General features: G+C 24.0%; 1 protein-coding gene across 1 annotated transcript; it reads right to left on the reverse strand.

Moving 5' to 3' along the window:
• Positions 1-19,975: 19,975 nt before the first annotated feature.
• On the reverse strand, positions 19,976-20,509 carry LOC131619562 (uncharacterized). The gene has a single exon (XM_058890649.1). The coding sequence runs from the start codon at positions 20,507-20,509 to the stop codon at positions 19,976-19,978; it is 534 nt and encodes a 177-aa protein (XP_058746632.1).
• Positions 20,510-22,206: the final 1,697 nt, after the last annotated feature.

Here is a 22,206-nt window from a genome sequence, read left to right on the forward strand (position 1 = left end):
TGATTGTGGAGAGGGTCAATTTAGAATTGAGACAGATAGAGAGAAAATAAGGATTCAAAAGAGAGAAAAGATAAGAGAAACCTATTCCCATTTTTCTGCAATCAGCCTCACTAAATTGCCGACTCCAGATTTGTTAACCATTGGATCAAAATCAAATTTGGTTGGTAGGTTCAAAACACATATATCTACCCTTCGACTGTTGGGATCTTTAAAATGAAATATGAGTTGAGAGATAATAGTATCGCACTGAAGCTGTTAATTTGAGTAATTTTTCAGCTTTTTCATTCTTATTTGTAAGCTATAGTTTACTTTGTGATTTTGCGGTTGTTAACACTAGTTTGTGAATTACTTTAAGACTCTTGTACCCTTATTTAATTATAATTGAGCTATTTCCTTGATCTGAACGACTCGTGATTTTTACTATCATATTAAGGAATTTTTCACGTTAAAATATCAACGTCCTTTTATATTTTTATTTGTTTGATTTACTATCATTTATGTGTTAATGATCCTAATAAATTATTACAAATGTGAGAAATGTCGTATCCACTCCATATTGATTTGTTCTTCTGTGTTAATTTTCTATCAAAATTCCCATACCCCCGTGTGATTCTTGAAGTCTCATGTGAATACAGTATATTTTAATAATTTAAAAGCTTAAGATTTCCAAACTCATAAATGTTTCAGAAAAATCCGTTTTAATATTTTTAGAATAAATGCATGTACGATATATCAGTTTAAAAAATTTAAAAAATTTAAAGGTGAATTCTTATCTACCAAACTTAAAAAGTTGGATAAGGTTACATCCTTTGTAAAATGAGATGTATGATTGTGATTGGTTGGAGATACACTACCCAATTTTTTATGATAGGTAGAGAAATTGTCCCCAAATTTCAAAAGTAATATTTTCTTAAGCATTTAATCATTCCTTCTTTATATAATTATATATATCCTATCATAGCCACCATAAAGGGCATACAAATGCTAAACAAATATATTTTTGTTTTTTTTTTACAGTAAAAATGTTCTTTATATAAAAACCCACATATGTTTATTGACACTTGGAAACACAAAAAGGCAAAGGGTGAAATTTGTATTTGGTTTGTGAAAACTTCAATGGAGTAAAATTCATTATTAACTACTACTTCACCTAATTCTCAATTAACTGAAATATGTAACTATAAATAGTAATTATAAATAGGATGGAATTTAGTTTTTTAATTGCTCAATAACACTTTATTCCAATATACTATTAGTTTCTCAAAAGAATCATGGTGATAACAAAAAAAAAATTACTTTTATCATTTTCTCTTTCACTTTTCATTTTCTCTAATTTGGTAGTTACTACAAGTAATTATCCAACATGGATAACTTCTAATAACCGTTTATTAGTGCTTCAACGGTCAAAATGGACTTGTAGTTCAACTAAATGTAATAGTTGACGACCTTTTTCTACACTCAATGTGTCTTGATATCTTTGAATTTGTTAAGTTGAAAAAAGTTGATTGGTCACCTGCGACATAAAGTACTACCATTTGCTCATCTTGTGGACCCGTTGTGTTCTCAAAGTAACTGCATGTACCTATATCTACTATCTACTATCTACTATCTACTATCTACTATCTACTATATATTCATTAATAATAGATTGACCAAATTGCCTAAATTACCCTTTCACCAAAATTTATTTGCACTAACAAAAGGTCATTTTTGTAACTAACAAATTAAGTATTCACTCTTTCAACTTTATTGAATGGATGCACCAAGTGTTAGCTTTTCATTGGTCCGAATTAAATAACATTTTCCCTACAACTTTATTGCATGAATGATGACATCACATGTAAGCCATAGATGATGGAAGTCATATTTAAATTTCTTTTACATTTCATTTTCTCACACTTTCTTACTTTCATTTTAATTTTTCTTAATTTATTTATTATCATAAAAAATATTAATAATCTATTTTTAAATTTTAATCTTACTAAAAATTTCAAATTTCTTTCGCATTTCATTTTTCCATACTTTCATTTTAATTTTTCAACATTTATCTACTATCGCAAAAAATATTAATAATCGATCATTTAATTATTATTCCCAAAAATATTTAATTATTCTACTATCTATTCATTAATAATAGATTGACCAAATTGCCTAAATTACCCTTTCACCAAAATTTATTTGCACTAACAAAAGGTCATTTTTGTAACTAACAAATTAAGTATTCACTCTTTCAACTTTATTGAATGGATGCACCAAGTGTTAGCTTTTCATTGGTCCGAATTAAATAACATTTTCCCTACAACTTTATTGCATGAATGATGACATCACATGTAAGCCATAGATGATGGAAGTCATATTTAAATTTCTTTTACATTTCATTTTCCCACACTTTCTTACTTTCATTTTAATTTTTCTTAATTTATTTATTATCATAAAAAATATTAATAATCTATTTTTAAATTTTAATCTTATTAAAAATTTCAAATTTCTTTCGCATTTCATTTTTCCATACTTTCATTTTAATTTTTCAACATTTATCTACTATCGCAAAAAATATTAATAATCGATCATTTAATTATTATTCCCAAAAATATTTAATTATTTCACGGGCCACTATCAACTCAATATTTAATTTTTTTTAATCGATCATTACACATTTTCTCTATCTTAATTAAAATTTCAAATTTCTCTCACATTTTTTCACACTTTCTTACTTTCATTTTAATTTTTTCTCTATTTATTTATTTATTTATTTATTATCTCACGGGTCACTATCAACATAATGTCTATTTTATTTTAATCAATCATTGTCTTTATTTGCGAGATAATATCTTTATTTTTATTTTTTTCTCCATCTCACGATTTTTTATCATTATTTAATACAATTAAATTTCCATGATTATTGTTTATTTTACATTTGTTTTTAAATATATTTTATATCGCATCAAATTATTTTTTTATTTCACGGGTCATTATCAACATAGTAGCTATTTTATTTTAATCAACAATTACTATTAATTGAGAGATAATTTTATTTTCAAATGTTAATATTTCATTTTTATTATCTCCATCTTATTGTATTTTTTATATGATTATTTAATATAATTGAATTTATATGATCATCTTATTGTATCTCCATCTTATTGTGGATCATTGTTTTCTATATAATTACTGTTAAATTTACAATTAAGTAAATTATTTCATATTTTTCATTTATATTTAAAATTTTACATTTGCATTTGTTAAAATTTTATTTTTTTCTCCAACTCACGTGTTCTTTTTTATATGGTTCTTTATTACACACAAAATTAGCACATGAATACGATAATAATGTTTAATCTTAAGGGCCACTTTCAATATAATGCCTATTTTATTTTAAACAATAATGACTTTTATTTGAAAACTAAAGTATTTATTTTCAAATTTCAAAACGATTCCTATGGATATTCGGTTTTCAAAGAATTGGGAGTATCACAGAGCAATCAATAAAACTCAAACTCTATTCAAGTAAAACAATTCTTTTTAATTATGCATATTGCTTATAATTCCTTTTATTAATATTATTCATATCATTACAAAAATACTACACCAGAAAAAAAATCACCTGTGCGGAAGCACGGATCTCTGACTAGTTAAATTTAGTAGTTAGCAGGGCCGGCCCTGTGGGTGTGCGACAAGTGGCACCGCACAGGGCCACAAATATTTAGGGGCCTCATAATTAGAAACTAGTAACAAACCCGTGCGTTCGCACGGGTTCTGATACGGGACGCGTATTTGTTTTAGATGTATATTTTTTAATAAAAAAAAGTTTGGTTATTCGTGAAAAAATAACAATTGAAAGTATAATTAATAAATTATTATTTTGATCAGTAACTTCATGTCCCGTTAATAATCAATATTTTAATCAATAACTTCATGTCCCGTTTCACAAAAGGTTTAGTGAAACATAATCTTATTTTTGCATCACATTATATACACTAAAACTAACTTAAAAGATATATATAGAGTAGAGATCAAATTACACAAATATGTTACACTTATAATTACACCCATTAATAACCTTTGATTTTATTTTATTTTTCTCATAAAATTAATAAAATCTCTTCTAATTTTGTAACAATTAAATCAAACTTCAATTTTATAAAAAACATGATTCTAAACATTTCTTAAAAAATCAAGATTCTTAGTAAAAAAACATTTCTTATTTTAAAATATATTATTTATGAAAAATAATGTTTGTTACTAAGAAAAAATTGTGATTTACTTTAAAGAAAAAATAATATTATATTCTCTTAATGTAAATAATAAAACTGTTTTATTTTTAAATACAATACAAAATATTTCTCAAAATATGCATAAAAAATACATAAAAACTAAGTAATAATTAATTAGAACATAATAATTTAGTTGTGGATCAAATAAAATTTTATTTTAAAAAGTAGTGAAATTCTTTTAAAATTAAGAATACAAGTTTTTTTATTTAAAAAAAATTATATTATTATTAAGAAATGATAAAAACACCATTACTCGTTATTTAATATCAATATCAATAATTATACATAATTCAACTTCTAATTCTAATTAGTGCATATTTAAAATTTTGAAACCTTAATCTTTTACTATTTAATATAAACATTCATCTTCCAATTAAAATTATAATTATATCATTTAAAAAACTTATGACTTTATTTTTTTGTTATTTATTGTCAATGATTATCTTAAATGCAAATTATAACTCAGTCAAAGTATGTCTATATATATATATATATATATATATATATATATATATATATATATATATATATATATATATATATATATATATATATATATATATATATATATATATATATATATATATAGATATATATTATATTCAATATTTATCTTACAAATTTAGTCGATAGAGGGTCTTTTAAAAAATTTATCTAAAAAATTCACCAAAAAAATAACTAATTTCTCATTTTTTATGGGATTTAGATAATTAGTTTTATGACTTTCTCTTTATAAATATAGTCTTTTAATTCTGATTTGGTCCACATTTAAATATCAGCATAATTTGATTATCTTTTTTGTCAGAATGATATATCTTTTTTGAAAATGAGATTGCTTCACCACTGTAACATAACTTTTCCGTATCATCTTCTTAATGGCTCTCTTAGATTACCCTTATCTCTTTAATCTTATGAGAATCTCATCTAAAATTATATTCTCATTTTTCTTTTTTATTTATCTTTCTCTACCAACCAAATACTATGTTTTCTCTCACCTCTCTTACAATCTCCCACCACCATATTCTATGAGAACAAACAATTATTTCACCTTAAGCCCAACCACCACACTTCGCCTGCCTTATCCTCCAATCACTTAATAAATTAAAGGAGGAATATCATTCTTGATAGAGTAACCTGAAAAAGAAAAAAAATTGTTTTCTATTTAAAACCTAATTATGAAAATGTACTATTAGATAAAAACAAAGAATTTTTTTTATAACTAAAAGAGTTTAATATTTTAAAAATGTAAAATCAATAAAAACAAAGAAAAACAAAATTTTATAACTAAAAGAGTTTATTATTTTAAAAAAATATTTTTATTTATATTTTAATTTACCAAATCATAAATTTAAACAAAAAATAACTCTTTACTATAATTGTTTAAAATTAATTGAGTAATTTAATGTTTTTGTTAATTGAAGACAATATTAATTTAATTTGTATATTTAGAAGATTAAAAATATATTTAATTCTATAATTTAATATTATTAAATAATAAATTTAAACTAAAAATAATTATTTAATATGATTAATTAAAATTATTTAACCTTTATATAAAAAATGACTTGAGTAGACATGATCTATAAAAAATTCTCCAAAATCTTCAGAAGTAATCATATAAAGTTATTGTAAAGCTGTAGGCTATTAGAAAATACAAAAGTAATCTATATAGGCTACAGAATTTGCAGAACAATTAATTGCCTTATGCAGATCACTTTTCATATATAGCAATACAATATTGGAAGTTGTGGAAAAACCCAGTATCTCAAAATGATGATGATGACACTATGAGGTTGAAAAAGTTGAATAGGTTATACCTATTAGAAAACTAACATAATAATTGTACAAACACACTAACTATATAAATTTACTACCGAGCATAAATTTAGAAAAATTAGATTATCAAAAATACAATTTTAGAAATATAAAAATGTAAACTTATTACCTATTAAGATTTTAGAAACAAATAATAAATATAAAAGGTGATAAATGTTGATTTAAAAGGTATGTATAGGTTACAATAAAAAATTAAAAACTATTTATTGACATTAGAAATTTGTCTCTTAACAATACAAAAAATGTGTATATATGAAAAATTAAAAAATTAAACAATAATCAAACATTATAGTTGTGAGACTACAAATAGATGTGCGAAAACAAAATTAAAATTTTGATTTTACAAAAATAAATTAAATAAACTTTTTTTTTTTGAGCAAAAAATTAAATAAACTTTAGATAACAACAAAACACATTTAAAAAAATGAAGTTGGAAATGAATATTGATGGTATTAAAAGAACATGGGTTGTAAGTTAAAATTGCAATTATCTTAAAAATCAAAATGCATTTAATTAGTATTAATTAAATTCATTAATCAACCTTAGCCCAAAAAAGGAGAGAGTCAGTATATCTGAAATTATTTCATTCATGTTAAAAGCAAGCCTAAAACTCCAACAAAAATAAAATAAAAATTAATTCGTCATAAATATAAAACCAAAAAATAAAATAAACTTTGAAAGATGATTATAAGAAAAAAAATGAAAATAAAATATAATAATTTAAAAATAAAATAGAATAGAAAGAGTATAAATACCTTATCTGCATATTCTTTAAATCTCTAAGAAAACATAAATAGTTAATCGATGAAAAACGAACAAATAATTTATATTAAAAAACCAATATTAGTCTAAGAATAAAAACATAAAAACATGTAAATAGTAGATGATATAAAAAAATAAGCAAAAGTAGTGTTCCATTTTAGATAAATTGAAACAGATCTGAAAGTTACTTGCAGAAAATAAATTAAAACATGAAATTCCACATGGTTTCATTTCAGATCTGAAAGTTTTTGTTCCACCTCATTATAATACAAATCTACAAAAATTAGCAAATAAATATTAATGAAAAGCAAAAAAAAAAATTCAAAATTAAAACAGATATGGAAGTTACCTGAAGAAGATAAATTAAAACATCGTGAAATTCTACATGATCTCATTTAAGATTTGGAGGTTTTCATTCCACATCAATATAGTACACATCTGTAAAATTATCAAAGAAATATTAATGAAAAGAAAAAAAAAATATATATATATATATATATATATATATACATATATATATATATATATATATATATATATATATATATAGGTTCAAAATACAAATAGGATAAATATTGCATTTTAAAAAACAACATTTTCATAAAATGTGTGTGAAATGGTGTAAAAGAACATTTATTTTCAATGAAGTTGTATGAAAAACGAATTAGAAAATTGAGAAAGAGAGAAGGAAAGTAGAGAAAGAATGTAGAAGAAATGGGCAATGGAGAGACAGAGAGAGAGAGAGTGAGAGAGAGAGAGAGAGAAACACAAGTGGTAAATGAGAAAATTTATTTGTCAGCATAGTAACATCAAGCAGTAAATAGTCACATGTGAGAAAAAATGACGTGGCAGATTCATATGTGAAGGAAAAATGATGTGGCAGATTGAGAAAGAAGGAAGGGCATTTTAGTATATTCCAGAACATCTTATTTTCTTATATGATAGATATAATATATTAAATAAATGGTATTGCACGCTTCTACCAAAGGCATTGAGTGGCTAAGTGGTTTTGTTATAGAATTTAGGATGCATAGCTACATAGGATTGGCCTTGGATCGATCCTGCTTATAGATTTTTAGCAATTAATCTTTTTACTTCTATAACAAAGAAATGGCAGACTTCGAGATAATTAAAGTGTAATTTTTTTAGAATTTAAAGAATTACTTAAGTTAAATTTTATTTTAGATAAAGTTTTATAAGAAAGATTACTTTTGAGGTATATTTAAAATATTTAATGATAAAAAATTGGATAATTAGATGTCAAAAATATTTTTTAATTATAAAATGTAATTGAAAATAACTTCTCGTATTTTAAAAAAACATAATAATTTTTTTTAAAAATATTATTATTTTTAAATATATAACAAACAAAGTCTTAGTTAAACTTCACATATGATTTTTGTCTATTTTTAATAGAAGTTATGACAACAAATATTTGTTATTTTCCGTCCATACACTTTTAATTTTAGTTTAGTTTTTTTAGTTAGTTTTTCTAATAATAACTTTTTAACAAATGATATTATTAATATTTTATGATATTTCACACGATCAACTCAATTGTTATGATGTTTTTATGGTAAAATATAATATAATGTTAGATATGGCTTAATCTATTATTTTCTAAAATATAAATTATTCATTTTTTAATATATTAAAAATTAAAGATATATATTTTTAATTATATGAAAATATATATTTTTAAAATTCGAACAGGGCCTGTAAAATGTTCGGGCCGGCCCTGGTAGTTAGAGATGATAATATAAATTTATTTATCAATTAACTTCGAGTTTTATGTGCACAATGAGAGAGAAAAGTCATTGAGTCTTTCAATTAACTATTAAATATATAAAATAAATATTTGTTTTGATAGAATAATTTAATATAAAATATTTATTAAATTTTCTCTCTTCTTAAAAAATGTGATTATCAAATAAATTTTATCTTTTCTATATATTTTTGTAAAAAATACTATATATTCTCTATTAACTATAAAGAAAAAAAATTAAAAAAGGAAAATTTATTGGTTAACTTACTTGCAATGTGGCAAGTCCTCTATCCTTGTGATTTTTTCTTCCGATCGTAGTTTTTGTCGGACCGTCACCATATAGTGCCCACTTCCATCTTTAGCTACTATTACATTTGGTTGGATTATAAGTCCATTTTGAAGTTGAGAGACTAATAAACGGTCATTAGAAGTTATCCATCTTGGATAATCATTTGTGGTAACTAGCAAGTGAGACATAGTGAAAAGTGAAAGAGAAAATAATAAAAGTAAGTATTTGGTGGTTATGACCATGATTCTTTTGAGAAACTAAAAATAAATTAGGTAAATTAGATGAAATAATTAACTAATTTATTCCATGTTGGATGTTGGGAAATATCAAACCATGCATGTATCAATATTATGAGAAATTAAGCCATGTTGAATGTTGGGAAATATTAAACCATGTCGATATTTTTACTTATTGAAATGTAAGTAGAATGAAGTATATTTTAAATCTAACTATTCATATTGTTAAAATTATATATATATATATATATATATATATATATATATATATATATATATATATATATATATATATATATATATATATATATATATTATTTTCATTTTGTAGGTTGTAGTCAGTGCTAGGGTCGACTCTAGGGATAGGCCACAAAGACTATCGCCTCGGGTTTCAATTTTATTATTTTATCCATGAGAATAATTTTAATGAATTAGTTCATAATTTTTAAATTATTATTATAACAATTAAATAATAACATCTATTTAAAATATGCATATTAATAAAATTCATTTAAATTGTGTATCACATGATTGGTTAATTAAAAAAAATCATGGTTGTAGATAACAAACTTTAATTTCTTTAGAAGATTTGATATCAAGTATTCTTTTTAAGAATACTAGTAACAAACCCGTGCGAACACGCACGGGTTCTGGTACGGGACGCGCATTTGATTTAGATGTATATTTTTTTAATAGAAAAAAATTATATTAAAAGTAATTTACATTTGTGGAAAAAAATAAGAACAATTAGCATTAAATTGTGTCTAAGAAAATCAGGAACAAAATTGAAATCACCAAAATTAAATTGTGTCTAGATAGCCTTTTGTAACTTCACGTTCCCGTTAATAATCAATATTTTGATAAGTAATTTCATGTTCCCGTTAATATTTAATATTTTGCTCAGTAACTTTGTTCTCGTTAATTTCAAAATATTTTGATCAGTAACTTCATGTTTCCGTTAATATTCAATATTTTGATCAATAACTTCGTGTTCATATTAATATTAAATATTGTAGTCATAACTTCAAGTTCCCGGTAATATTCAATATTGTGATCAGTAACTTTATGTTCCCGTTAATATTCAATATTGTGATCAGTAGCTTCATGTTCCCGTTAATATTCAATATTTGAATCAGTAACTTCTGGTTCCCGTTAATATTCAATATTGTGATCAGTAACTTCATGTTCCCGTTAATATTCACTATTTTGATCAGTAATTTCACATTCCCTTAATATTCAATATTTTAATCAGTACTTTAGGCTCCCGTTAATATTCAATACTGTGATCAATAACTTCATGTTCCCGTTAATATTCAATATTTTAATCAGTAACTTCAGGTTTCCGTTAATATTCAATATTGTGATCAGTAACTTCATGTCCCTGTTAATAAAAAATATTTTAATCAGTAACTTCAGGCTCCCATTAATATTCAATATTGTGATCAGTAATTTCATATTCCCGTTAATATTCAATATTATGATAAGTAACCTAATGTTCCCGTTAATATTCAATATTGTGGTAAGTAACTTCATGTTCTTGTTAATAAAAAATATTTTAATCAGTAACTTCAAGTTTCCGTTAATATTCAATATAGTTCAGTTAGGCAAATTTGGATCATCATTTATTTTAAATAAAAATGTTCAAAAAGAAGAACAAAATTAGATAAATAATTGATTATTTCGTATATAAAAAATATTTAGATCAATAATATATTTTCTCTCGTGTACCATTCTTGGATTAAAAATATTTAATCATAAATATCATTTATCGTATATTAAAATATTTAGATCAATAATAGATTTTTTTTTCATATAGAAGCTTCATTTTTGTTTAGGTATCATTTACAAAAATATTTGGATGAATAGTAAATTTCTACATAAAAATATTTAGATCAATAGTAGATTATTTTTCCCGTATATCATTCTGGAATAAAAATATTTGGATCATAAATACCATTTTTCGTAAATAATAGTTTTTTTCCATATCCAAATATTTTTTTATGTGTCATTTACAAAATTATTTGGATCAATTACATTTTCGTATATTAAAATATTTAGATCAATAATATATTTTTCCCTAATATAATTTTTGGATCAAAAAAATTTGATCATAAATACCATTTCTTGTATATAAAAATATTTAGGTCAATAATAAATTTTTTTCCGTATACAAACTTCATTTTTGTTTAGGTATCATTAACAAAAATATTTGGATCAATAGTAAATTTCGTATATAAAAATATTTACATCAATAGTAGATTTTTTTTCCCGTATACCATTTTTGAATAAAAATATTTGGATCATAAATAACATTTTTCGTAAATAATAATACAAATATTAGTTTTGCTTAGTTATCACTTATAAAAATATTTGGATCAATATTAAATTTTCGTATAAAAAAATATTTAAATCAATAGTAGATTTTTTCTCGTATACCATTTTTGAATAAAAAATATTTGATCATAAATATCATTTATCGTATATAAAAATATTTAGATCAACAATAGATTTTTCCCCGTATACAGTCCTCATTTTTGTTTAGGTATCATTTACAAAAATATTTAAATCAATAGTAAATTTCGTATATAAAAATATTTAGATTAATATTAGATTATTTTCCCGTATACCATTCTGGAATAAAAATATTTGAATCATAAATACCATTTTTCTTAAATAATAAGTTTTTTTTCCATATACAAATATTATTTTTTGTTTAGGTGTCATTTACAAAAATATTTGGATCAATATCAAATTTTCGTATATAAAAATATTTAGATAATAATAGATTTTTTGGATAAAAAATATTTGGATCATAAATAACATTTTTCGTAAATAAAAATATTTAGATCAATAATAGATTTTTTTCCGTATACAAACTTCATTTTTGTTTAGGTATCATTTACAAAAATATTTGGATCAATAGTAAATTTTGTATATAAAAATATTTAGATCAATAGTAAATTTTTTCCTGTATATTATTTTTAAATAAAAAATATTTGAATCATAAATACCAATTTTTCCGTATACAAATACAAAATATTTCGATCATGAATATCATTTTTCGTATTTAAAAAATATATATCAATAATAAATTATTTTTTATGGAAGAAAGGAGTGAGAAAGTGATGAAAGAGAAAAAAATAGAGAATGGAGAGAGATTTGATTAGTTTAATAAAATATAAGAGTTGTATTATTTTAATAATAAAATTAAGAACTTTATGGTGCAAAGACCAAAAAACCACAATTTTAATGTGGTGGCAAAATATCAAATAAGGGTATTTTTGACTTTTCCACAGCCATTAATTTTCTTATATTATAGATTAACAATGCACCCAAGAGCACTTGGGTTAGATGGCAAGGATCTCTTCCGGCTTATATAATCCTACCCGGTGGTTCGATCACTGCTGTGGGTACACAGCAGTGTTAAATCTCTTGAAGGAGAACTTTACCGCCTATATAGTCCTTGGTCATCATCGGTTATACCAAAAAAATTGAATATTGACAATACAATCTCAAAACAAAAAATATGTTAATTTATATTAATTTTATTAAAATATTATTATTAGGTTTAAGAGATTAAACTTTAATTTGGGCTTCGAAATGTATTGGGCCAGTCCTGGCCGGTGTTTCCTTTCTAATTGGACAAAAATATTTCTAGTATTCTTGTAATATAATACTTGCTTAAAAAAGTTACTGGAAAAATATAGTTATTAATTAAAAAATAAATTCTAGTCACCACCACATAAAATATCCTCACAATTAAATCACTATATTTTAATACTGGGAATGAGATAAATTAATTTAACAATAGAGGCATTATAGAAACTTTGTACTAACATTATACTATCATCTTGTTTCTTTAAATGATAAATCTTCATATTCTTTTTCAAAACCAAAATATATTGCACGATTCTAAAATTCATATATATTTTGAATTTGAAATATATCTAAAATGTATAGAGGCAGGGTGTTTACTTATTTTTTTAAAATAATCTCTAGCCTCTTTATTAAACTTTATTAAAGTTAACTTGTAAGATTAATTAGGGAATCTTAGAAAATAGTGTTAAAGTTTTATGTCCGTTTTTTGGCTTTTTTTTTCACATATTTTTTTATCAAACCAATCACAGTCTTATTCACTACTTCGACTTAGCCATTTTCTTAGGCATAATATGGCGTAGACGTCAATAATTTGATCATATTTCAGAGGTAAACTCTTGCATTTTTCAATCAGTAAACACCGACCCTTGATCAGTTGTAATAGTCTCAAGTATTCCAAAGTGATAAATGGTGTGCTTTTGGATGAAATCTACTAGTAAGAGACCCGTGCTCCCGCACGGGTAATTTAATTATGAAATTGTGTAAATAACTAAAGAAAATGTCATAATTTAGAATCTTTAAATAATAATCATGAAATAAAATATAATAATAACAAAATATTTGAAATGATATCTTAATGTCATAACACTTACATAATATAAATATAAATGTAAAATTTTAGATATAAATGGAAAATTTGAAATGATTTACTTTTTAAAAAAATGAACAATAATCTATAGATTTAGTTATTTAAATAATCATACACAAAGAAGAAAAGATATAATTGTGAGATGGAGAAAAAATTAATATTTAAAAATAAAAATTTTGTTTCTTAAATTAAAATAATGGTTGATTAAACTAAAATAAATATTGTCTTGTTAGTGACCCGTGAGATAAAAAATTGATCCATGAGAAAGAAAGAGAATAAAAAGAATTTAAACATTTGAAAAAATAAATAAAATATGTATTCTGTTGATAGTGACCCTTAAAATACAACTTAATAACATGTAAATTTATTTAATATTGTATAAAATATATTTAGAAACATGTAAATTTAAAATAATTAATTTAATTATAAATAAATAATAATCATAAAAATTCAACTACATTAAATAACCATATAAAAAAAGAACATGTGACTTGGAAAAAATAAAATTTAACAAATTCAAATGTAAGATTTTAGATATAAATACAAAATTGTGGAAAGTAATGAGAAATATCTAAGGATGTTATGGAGGAAAAAATGAAAAATTAAATTGAATCAATGAGAGACCAACAATTGGTACATAATTGCCCTTTTTTATTTGTAAATGATTTCGAAGTGAAGGACAATTTAGTCTGGTTGATGTCTGTACGGGTAAAAAAAAAATTTAAGCAAAATTATACTCAAATGCATATAATTAAGAATATATATATATATATATATATATATATATATATATATATATATATATATATATATATATATATATATATATATATATATATATATATATATATATATATATATATATATATATATATATATATATATATATATATATATATATATATATATATATATATATATATATATATATATAAAGATTTAACTAATTGTCTTATATGTCACTTTACGAAGTCTTTCAATCATATTTTCAACACTGTGAATGAGTAATGTACACTAAGAGATAATGTAATAATTTGGAGACTAACTTGGAATATTGAAAATAATTTAGGGACACCTTATTATATATTACTACTATAGGAAATTTATGCTCACTACATCAATCAATTAATAGCATGAAACTGAAAATTACGTGAGAAATATTACACATCCCTAGCTAGAGTTATATTTATTGGTTTGAAGTAATATTTAGAAAATCACGTATCTTTATAGGCTGAAAAAAGGATTTGAAGTTTAGATATATTAGTGAGCTGTGAGCATAATATTTGGAAATTTCTTTACCCACCTCTCCTAACTTTCTTAAACACCTCTGGGAATTTACCAAAATATCCCTTGTTTCGGAAATACATTTCCGAAAATGTATTTTTTATTAAAAAAAAAGGTGTTTTCGGAAATGCACTTCCGAAAACACGAAAAAAAAAGTGTTTTCGGAGATGCATTTCCGAAAACACCCCCTTTTTGAGTTTTCGAAGATGCATTTCCGAAAACACCCCTATTTTGAGTTTTCGGAGATGCATCTCCTAAAACACTCCCTTTTTTGAGTTTTCGGAGATGCATATTCAAAATATTCCAAGACCAAATTGGTCTTGGAATGTTTCGGATATACACTTCTGAAACAATTCAATAATTATTAAAAAATTAAAATCAAGATGAATCAATACAATTAATAGGTATAAAATCAAGGTGAATCAATAAAATGAAGGTGAATCAATAAAATCAAGGTGAATCAAAATTTCCTAAACAATTTTAAAGTCAAAAATTATTTTACTAACTTATATAAATCAAAAACATTTTAATTTGTAACTTTTGAATTATATAGAATTACATATAAAATTTATTCATTAAATAAAATTAAGACAAATTTTTTTTTTAATTTTTTTAAACTAAATAAAAAATAATAACTCATTTTTATTTATGAATAAGAATAGAAATATATAAATATTTAATAACAATTATTAATTTTGTAAGTGAATATATAAATATATAATATATAAATATATAACAATTATTATATAAAGATATAAATATATAATAATTATTATAAATTAAAATACTCATTTTTATAATTATTATATAAATATATTTATAATTAATATATAATAATTATTATATAAATATATAAATATATAAATATATAATAATTTTTATAAATATATAATAATTATTATAATTACTATATAAATATATAAATTAAAGAACTCATTTTTTTAATTTTTTTTGTAAATACAAAATAATTATTATAAATATATAAATAAAAAATCATAACTCATTTTGTAAGTGAAATTAGTTTAATTTTTTAATTAAAATTATTTTAAATTTTAAAATATAAATTATATCAAAATATATAATTATTATTATTCATTACTCATAAATTATATCAAATTTATGATATATGAATTAATTAATATCCTAAAATTAATTTTTGGGATTTTCAGATTTTTTTTTGTTTTTCGGAGATGCATCTTCGAATTAATCAAAATTCCAATTTTTGGGGATTTTTTCAGAAATACACTTCCGAAGTCTTGAAAAATTTTAAAAAATATATATTTCAGAAATGCATTTCCGAAGCAGGGTAAAATGGGTTTTTCGCTGGGGTGACCCCCATAGGGAGGTGGGTAAAGAAAAAATATAATATTTATTGGTTTACAATATGTAACTTACAACTTAATAAGATCAAATATTTTTGTTATCTAAATACAATACATAAAAAATATTTATAACATATACCTCTTTCTTTAAAAACACACCTCAGTATTACACTTTATTCCTTTAATATTTTAAATAGAAGACAAGTTAAATATAGTAGAAGTCAACATGAGTAAAAAATCACTCGATGTAAGGTTCTAATCTTTTATAGGCAATAACATTGATCTTCTATGTTCCTTAATGTTAATAACAACAAACTAATGAAACCTTAAAAATGTCATTTTCAAATTCACTAATCAATAATTTATGTGCTACATAAAATTCAAAGGATGGACATGAAATGAAAATAAAAAAATGCATTAATGGCAACAAACATATACAATTGAAGGATATAGAATCCATCAACTACTGCATGATGTTCCATAGAATGAATAATAGCATCACTTCTTGCATGAAATAACTTTATTTTGCATATGCTACAGATGCGGAATCCACAGAAGGAATATGCAAACACTTGACATATAGAAGAATGAAACATAGAGTGTTTCATTAAGGTGTGTTCCCCCACATTCTTCAAATGACTCCATTTCTCATCTCTTTCTATTCATCATTGCAGGTCAAAATTGATGAGGAGAGAAAGAAAACACAAAGTCCATAAATTTGATTTACTCGTCTGGTGTTTTCTAAACTAACTTACTCGTCAGATGGTAAAAAAACTGCAGAGAAACTTGATATGCTGGGGCAGGTTCAAATATTCCATTTCTCATTTTTCAACATGTTTGTGAGAATTTTGCAGCTAGAATGATAGAAGTATACAATGGCATCAATTTTAAAAACCAATAACTAATGAAAGAAGTAAAACGAAATAAGAAGTTTAGTGCTAATTGTTGTGTACATCAATTTAAAGGTGTCGTGTATCTCTTATTTATCATAGACTTACCATCTGCAAAATTATATACAGTTTAGTGTTAATTGTTTTGTACATGTTGAGAGTGATAGTCAATTTATAAAGTAACACTAAACAACATAGAAATTATAAATAGTTAAGCAGAATTCAGATTGATATGTATATGTACGAAACAAATTTGTTACACATGTGATGGATTTTATCTTTGAGCTCAGTCTTATGCTCGTTGTCTTTATTATTTGATGATTGTAACTTAATCACTGTCAGCATCCTACCATAATGAATAATTCATTCACATTGGAGAAAATAGTATCAAAGACACACACATAACAAAAATAAAAGCATAAACTATTAAATAAATCCTAATCATGTGAATTTTGGAGTTAAGCTTCACTTACGTGGTAATTTAATTGTGTGGGACAATTTGAACAAACATACCTGCAAGACAAAGAGACTTATATGAAAAATACAAGGATTGATAAAGATGACACAAAACAGTCCACAATAAAATAACGCGTCGGTATTTTGTATGAAGATATATGTGGTTAGCATCAAACATGACTACCCTGTCATAACCACTAAGCTCCACACATAGAGTCAAAATTATTTTGATGCTTGTGTCTAATACAAAACTACAACTGTATGTAGTACTTTAAATTGATATATTAGACAAAGACATAGTAACAATATCAAAAATATACCTTATATTTTCTAAAAAGTTTACACTCTTAACTGGGTCAATACCTTCAAAAACTTCTTATATAAAAGATCAGTAGCTCAAATAAATATAATTTTGAATAGTTAATCAAAGATAAAAATAAAGGTAACAATTCATTAGCCTGTCTCTGTTGCAATCATAAAACAAAAGAAAAGGAAAGTGAGGGTTTAGATAAAATAAAGGGTGAAAAATGTCTAGACAAAACTCACACAATGCAGCAAGTACTTGGATCAAAGCCATCAGGCAGATTTCCACTTAGGATTAGTTCAATGTAAATGTTGAGGAGCAAAGCTTTTTGTGTTTCCATTCCAATTCATAATACCGATTTATTTGTTGAAAATCTGAGTGAAGCAAAAGAAAACATGAAAAAAAAAGTTAATGTAAAACATGAAAAAAGAGTAGTGAATCAACCAAAAGTTTTGGAGCAACCCAATACAGTAAATCAAAAAAGATACCTTTCATTTTGCGAACACGTTCTCTCATATTTGAATGGCCACCATCTCTGACATATCATTTATCTAGCAATAATGAGATCTACATATAAAAATAGAAAATAAATGAACAAACCAAATAACACAACAACAAATTTGTTGTCAACAAAATGTAAATATTCATTAAAAGAAAAAAGTAGAGAATAGAAAAAGAAAATAACGAGGATTCACAACAGAATCGCAAGAAAAATGTTTCATTATTCTATTTGTTTTTAATAAATTTTTTTATATTTATTTATCAAATTGTTGATTAAATATAAGTCAAGATAATTTTTGTCAACCTGTTTACATGAATTTATTCTTTTTGTTTTTAATAATTTTTTTAATATTTATTCTAATTTAAAGTGATAATAATTTCTTGTTGAATTTCTTTTAAAGTCAACAATTTAAAATTTTAAGATTTTATTAAATATTTTTTATGAATATTCTATTGTAAATTATTTTAATTCAATTAAAGACAAAAAATTTGTTCCATACAATTAAAATGTGTTTTCATTATTTTTATCATATACATTTTCATGTTTATGTGAAAGCCAAAGTGAATGTACTGAAAAATTTAATTGAAATAATAACATAAGAAATAAAATATTGGATATATGTGAGGTGTATTGGAAGTGATATGGATATGGTGAATTATTTGAACTATTAAAAGGATGACAAATGGTGCATCTACTAAGATGTCTAAAGTCTAATGTAAAATTTTTTAAAGAGAAGGGTATTATCGGAAGTTTAGTCAATCTTTAAGTAAAGGATAGATAATAGAATAGATAGTAGATTATTTTTACATATTTATTCTTATTTATTTATTTAAATTTAAATTATTAAAATGTTAAAATTTCTATTTTAAACAAACTTTATCATTCTTTATATTTCTTGTATTTTTATATTATCATATTATTGTCGTTATATGTGTTTAAATTTTTTTATTTTAGTTTTTATATTTTAATGTTACTTTTAAATTATCGTAATATTTTTGTTAGATTTTATTGTGTTCGATAATCTTTTTAAAATTATATATTATAATTGTTACGTTTTTATAAATCTTTCATGAATTTATATTTAAATTATATACGATAAATGTTATGAATTCTATGGTAAAATTACAAGTAAATTAGTTTTGAAATACCTGTCACCCCTTCTAAACCAAACATATTGATAAAATCTTTCTCTCTCCAACTCTCCCCCCCCCCCCCCCTAATTAATTTAAGAGGCTTGTAGTGACGACCTTTGATAGAAGACATGGCCAACAGGAGTTTTGTAAGATCCACTTGCACACATTACATATTTTTCTCTTTTAATTTAATAATTAAGTTGTCAGAATTTAATCTTTATAAATGAATAAATTGTGAGATTCAAGTCCATGTAATAAGTTATCCACTATTACCAACTAAATTGATATAACGGAAGAAATTCTAATTCTAATAATTTGAAATTATTTAAAAATAGAAAATTATATTTTGAATGTATAATTAAGAAAACTAAAAAGTGCTTTGAAACATTAACACTTTTCATTTAATTTTTCATACTAGCAAAGTAGACTCATTTATTGCAATTTTTTAACTAAACAATTAATTTTTTAACAAAAAATCTGATATGCTAATCAAAATAAAAGCAAAATCCTTGATAGATTCAGCCCATTTTGGTATCCTAGTTTTGTCATCAAAAGGTTCATCACGTGATGATGATTCCGTGGAAACACAATTTGCATAATCATTTATGAGATAACGTACTTGTTCTTTTAGTGAAAAATAATCTCCACCCTTTAAGTATTCCTCAGCATTCTTAAGCTCACGAAGAGCACCACTCGACCCAAAATATTCCAAACAAATCTGATAATGAGCTTTCGCCACGACACCGATATCACCTTGAGAAATTAGTGTTGTGGTTAGATTAACTATGCTAGTTGCTTTAATACGTGCCACATTAATTGTGTATTGAGCAAGGGTAACGAGATCTACACCCTGTTTTAATTTCAGAAATTTTAAACAAAAAGGAGGGTTGACAACATTCTTGCAAATAGAATTAACATCCACAACTTTGACAGCATATGTATTTACAACACATAAAAGAAACACCGCCACAAAGAAGGAGAAGCGATTCATAATGTATAATTTGTTTTTTTTTCACACTACAACACAGCTGAAATTTATTATTTGATCAAGAAAAATGTTGCTAATTAGAAGATCTTGTAACATTTAAATAAATGTTAAGTAAAATCTGTTACTAAAAGGTTTTTTTGTAACTTTTTTAAGTAACATTACCTATAATTAGAAAATGTTACATTTAATTTGTTGATTTTGCAACATTTACTATAGTATTGGTAACATTTATAAATTGTTTAATATTATTTGAAACCTTTTTTTTAGTTGTTAGAAATGATTTTTGTAAACTGAAATAATGTAAACCACGTTAAGATAAAATTGATAATTCAAGTACGGTAACTGGTTATCACAGAGATGTAATTGATTACGGACGTGCGAAATTTACTTAAGGGTTGAAAAATAGAAAGTTCATCATGGGCGTAACTGGTTACTGTAATCAGTTACAATAGTATTGAATTTTATTTTGTAAGAGTTGTAATTGGTCATAGGTTTAGCGTAACTAGTTAGAGGGACGGGATTTTCTATTTTATAATATTTTGACTTGACTGCTTCAATCTCAATTCACTTGTAAACATATAAATACCTTGGAGGTATTGTTGCCAATGAATAATGAAAATATGATCACCCTTTATCTCTCTCATTCTCTCTCTCTCTCTCTCTCTCTCTCTCTCTCTCTCTCTCTCTCTCTCTCTCTCTATATATATATATATATATATATATATATATATATATATATATATATATATATATATATATATATATATATATATATATATATATATATATATATATATATATATATATATATATATCCACATTCAAATCCTCCATTTTCACCAACCAAGTGATTATAAATTCTAACATTTGGCATTAAGAGACTGGTTTTATCCATCAAACACCTAATGAACAACATGAATTTTGTCTCCAATGAAAGAATCTCTATAAACCTATCCATCCTTAAAGCAAAGAATTACACAAATGGTGCAAGCAAATGGAAGTGTTGTTTGGCTCCTAAGATGTTCTTGAAGTAATCAAGAACATGGTGAATCCTCTTGTCAAAGGTGAAACAGATGCACAACAAGCAACATAAAAGGAAGTGAAGAAGAAAGATTTCAAAGTGCTATTTTTTATCCATCAATGTGTGGATGGAAACAACTTTGAGAAAACTGGTGGTTGTGAATCGTCAAAGTAAACGTGAGAAATCTTGGAAAAGGCATATGCAGGGGCTGACAAGGTGAAAGTGGTGAGGTTACAAACTCATAAATGCCAACTTGAATTAATTCAAATGGAAGAAAATGAGATAATCAACAATTAAGCAACGAGAATTACTCGGTTGGTGAACCAAGTAAAGGCATATGAAGAAACTGTTACGGAGCAGTATATTGTCACAAAATATTGTGTTCTTTGACAGAAAGATTTAATAACATGGTTATAGCGATTGGAAATCGAAAGATCTTGTGACGATGAGCAAAGAGGAGCTACAAATCTCTCTTGAGGCTTACAAGAAAAGGATGGAGGAGAAAAATAGTGACAAGGTTGAGGAGGAGATTGCTTTGCAAGTCCGTTTCAATGAGAAAGACAAGAAGTAGAAAGGAAAATAGCCCATGAAGAGTAAATGGAATTTTCAGAATTTTGGTGGAAGAGAATCCCAAATTTATAAGAATTAGACTTTTCAAAAGGGTGAAAGAAGCTACAAC

The sequence above is a fragment of the Vicia villosa genome, linkage group LG7 (genome assembly GCF_029867415.1).
Source record: "Vicia villosa cultivar HV-30 ecotype Madison, WI linkage group LG7, Vvil1.0, whole genome shotgun sequence".
Taxonomy (NCBI): domain Eukaryota; kingdom Viridiplantae; phylum Streptophyta; class Magnoliopsida; order Fabales; family Fabaceae; genus Vicia; species Vicia villosa.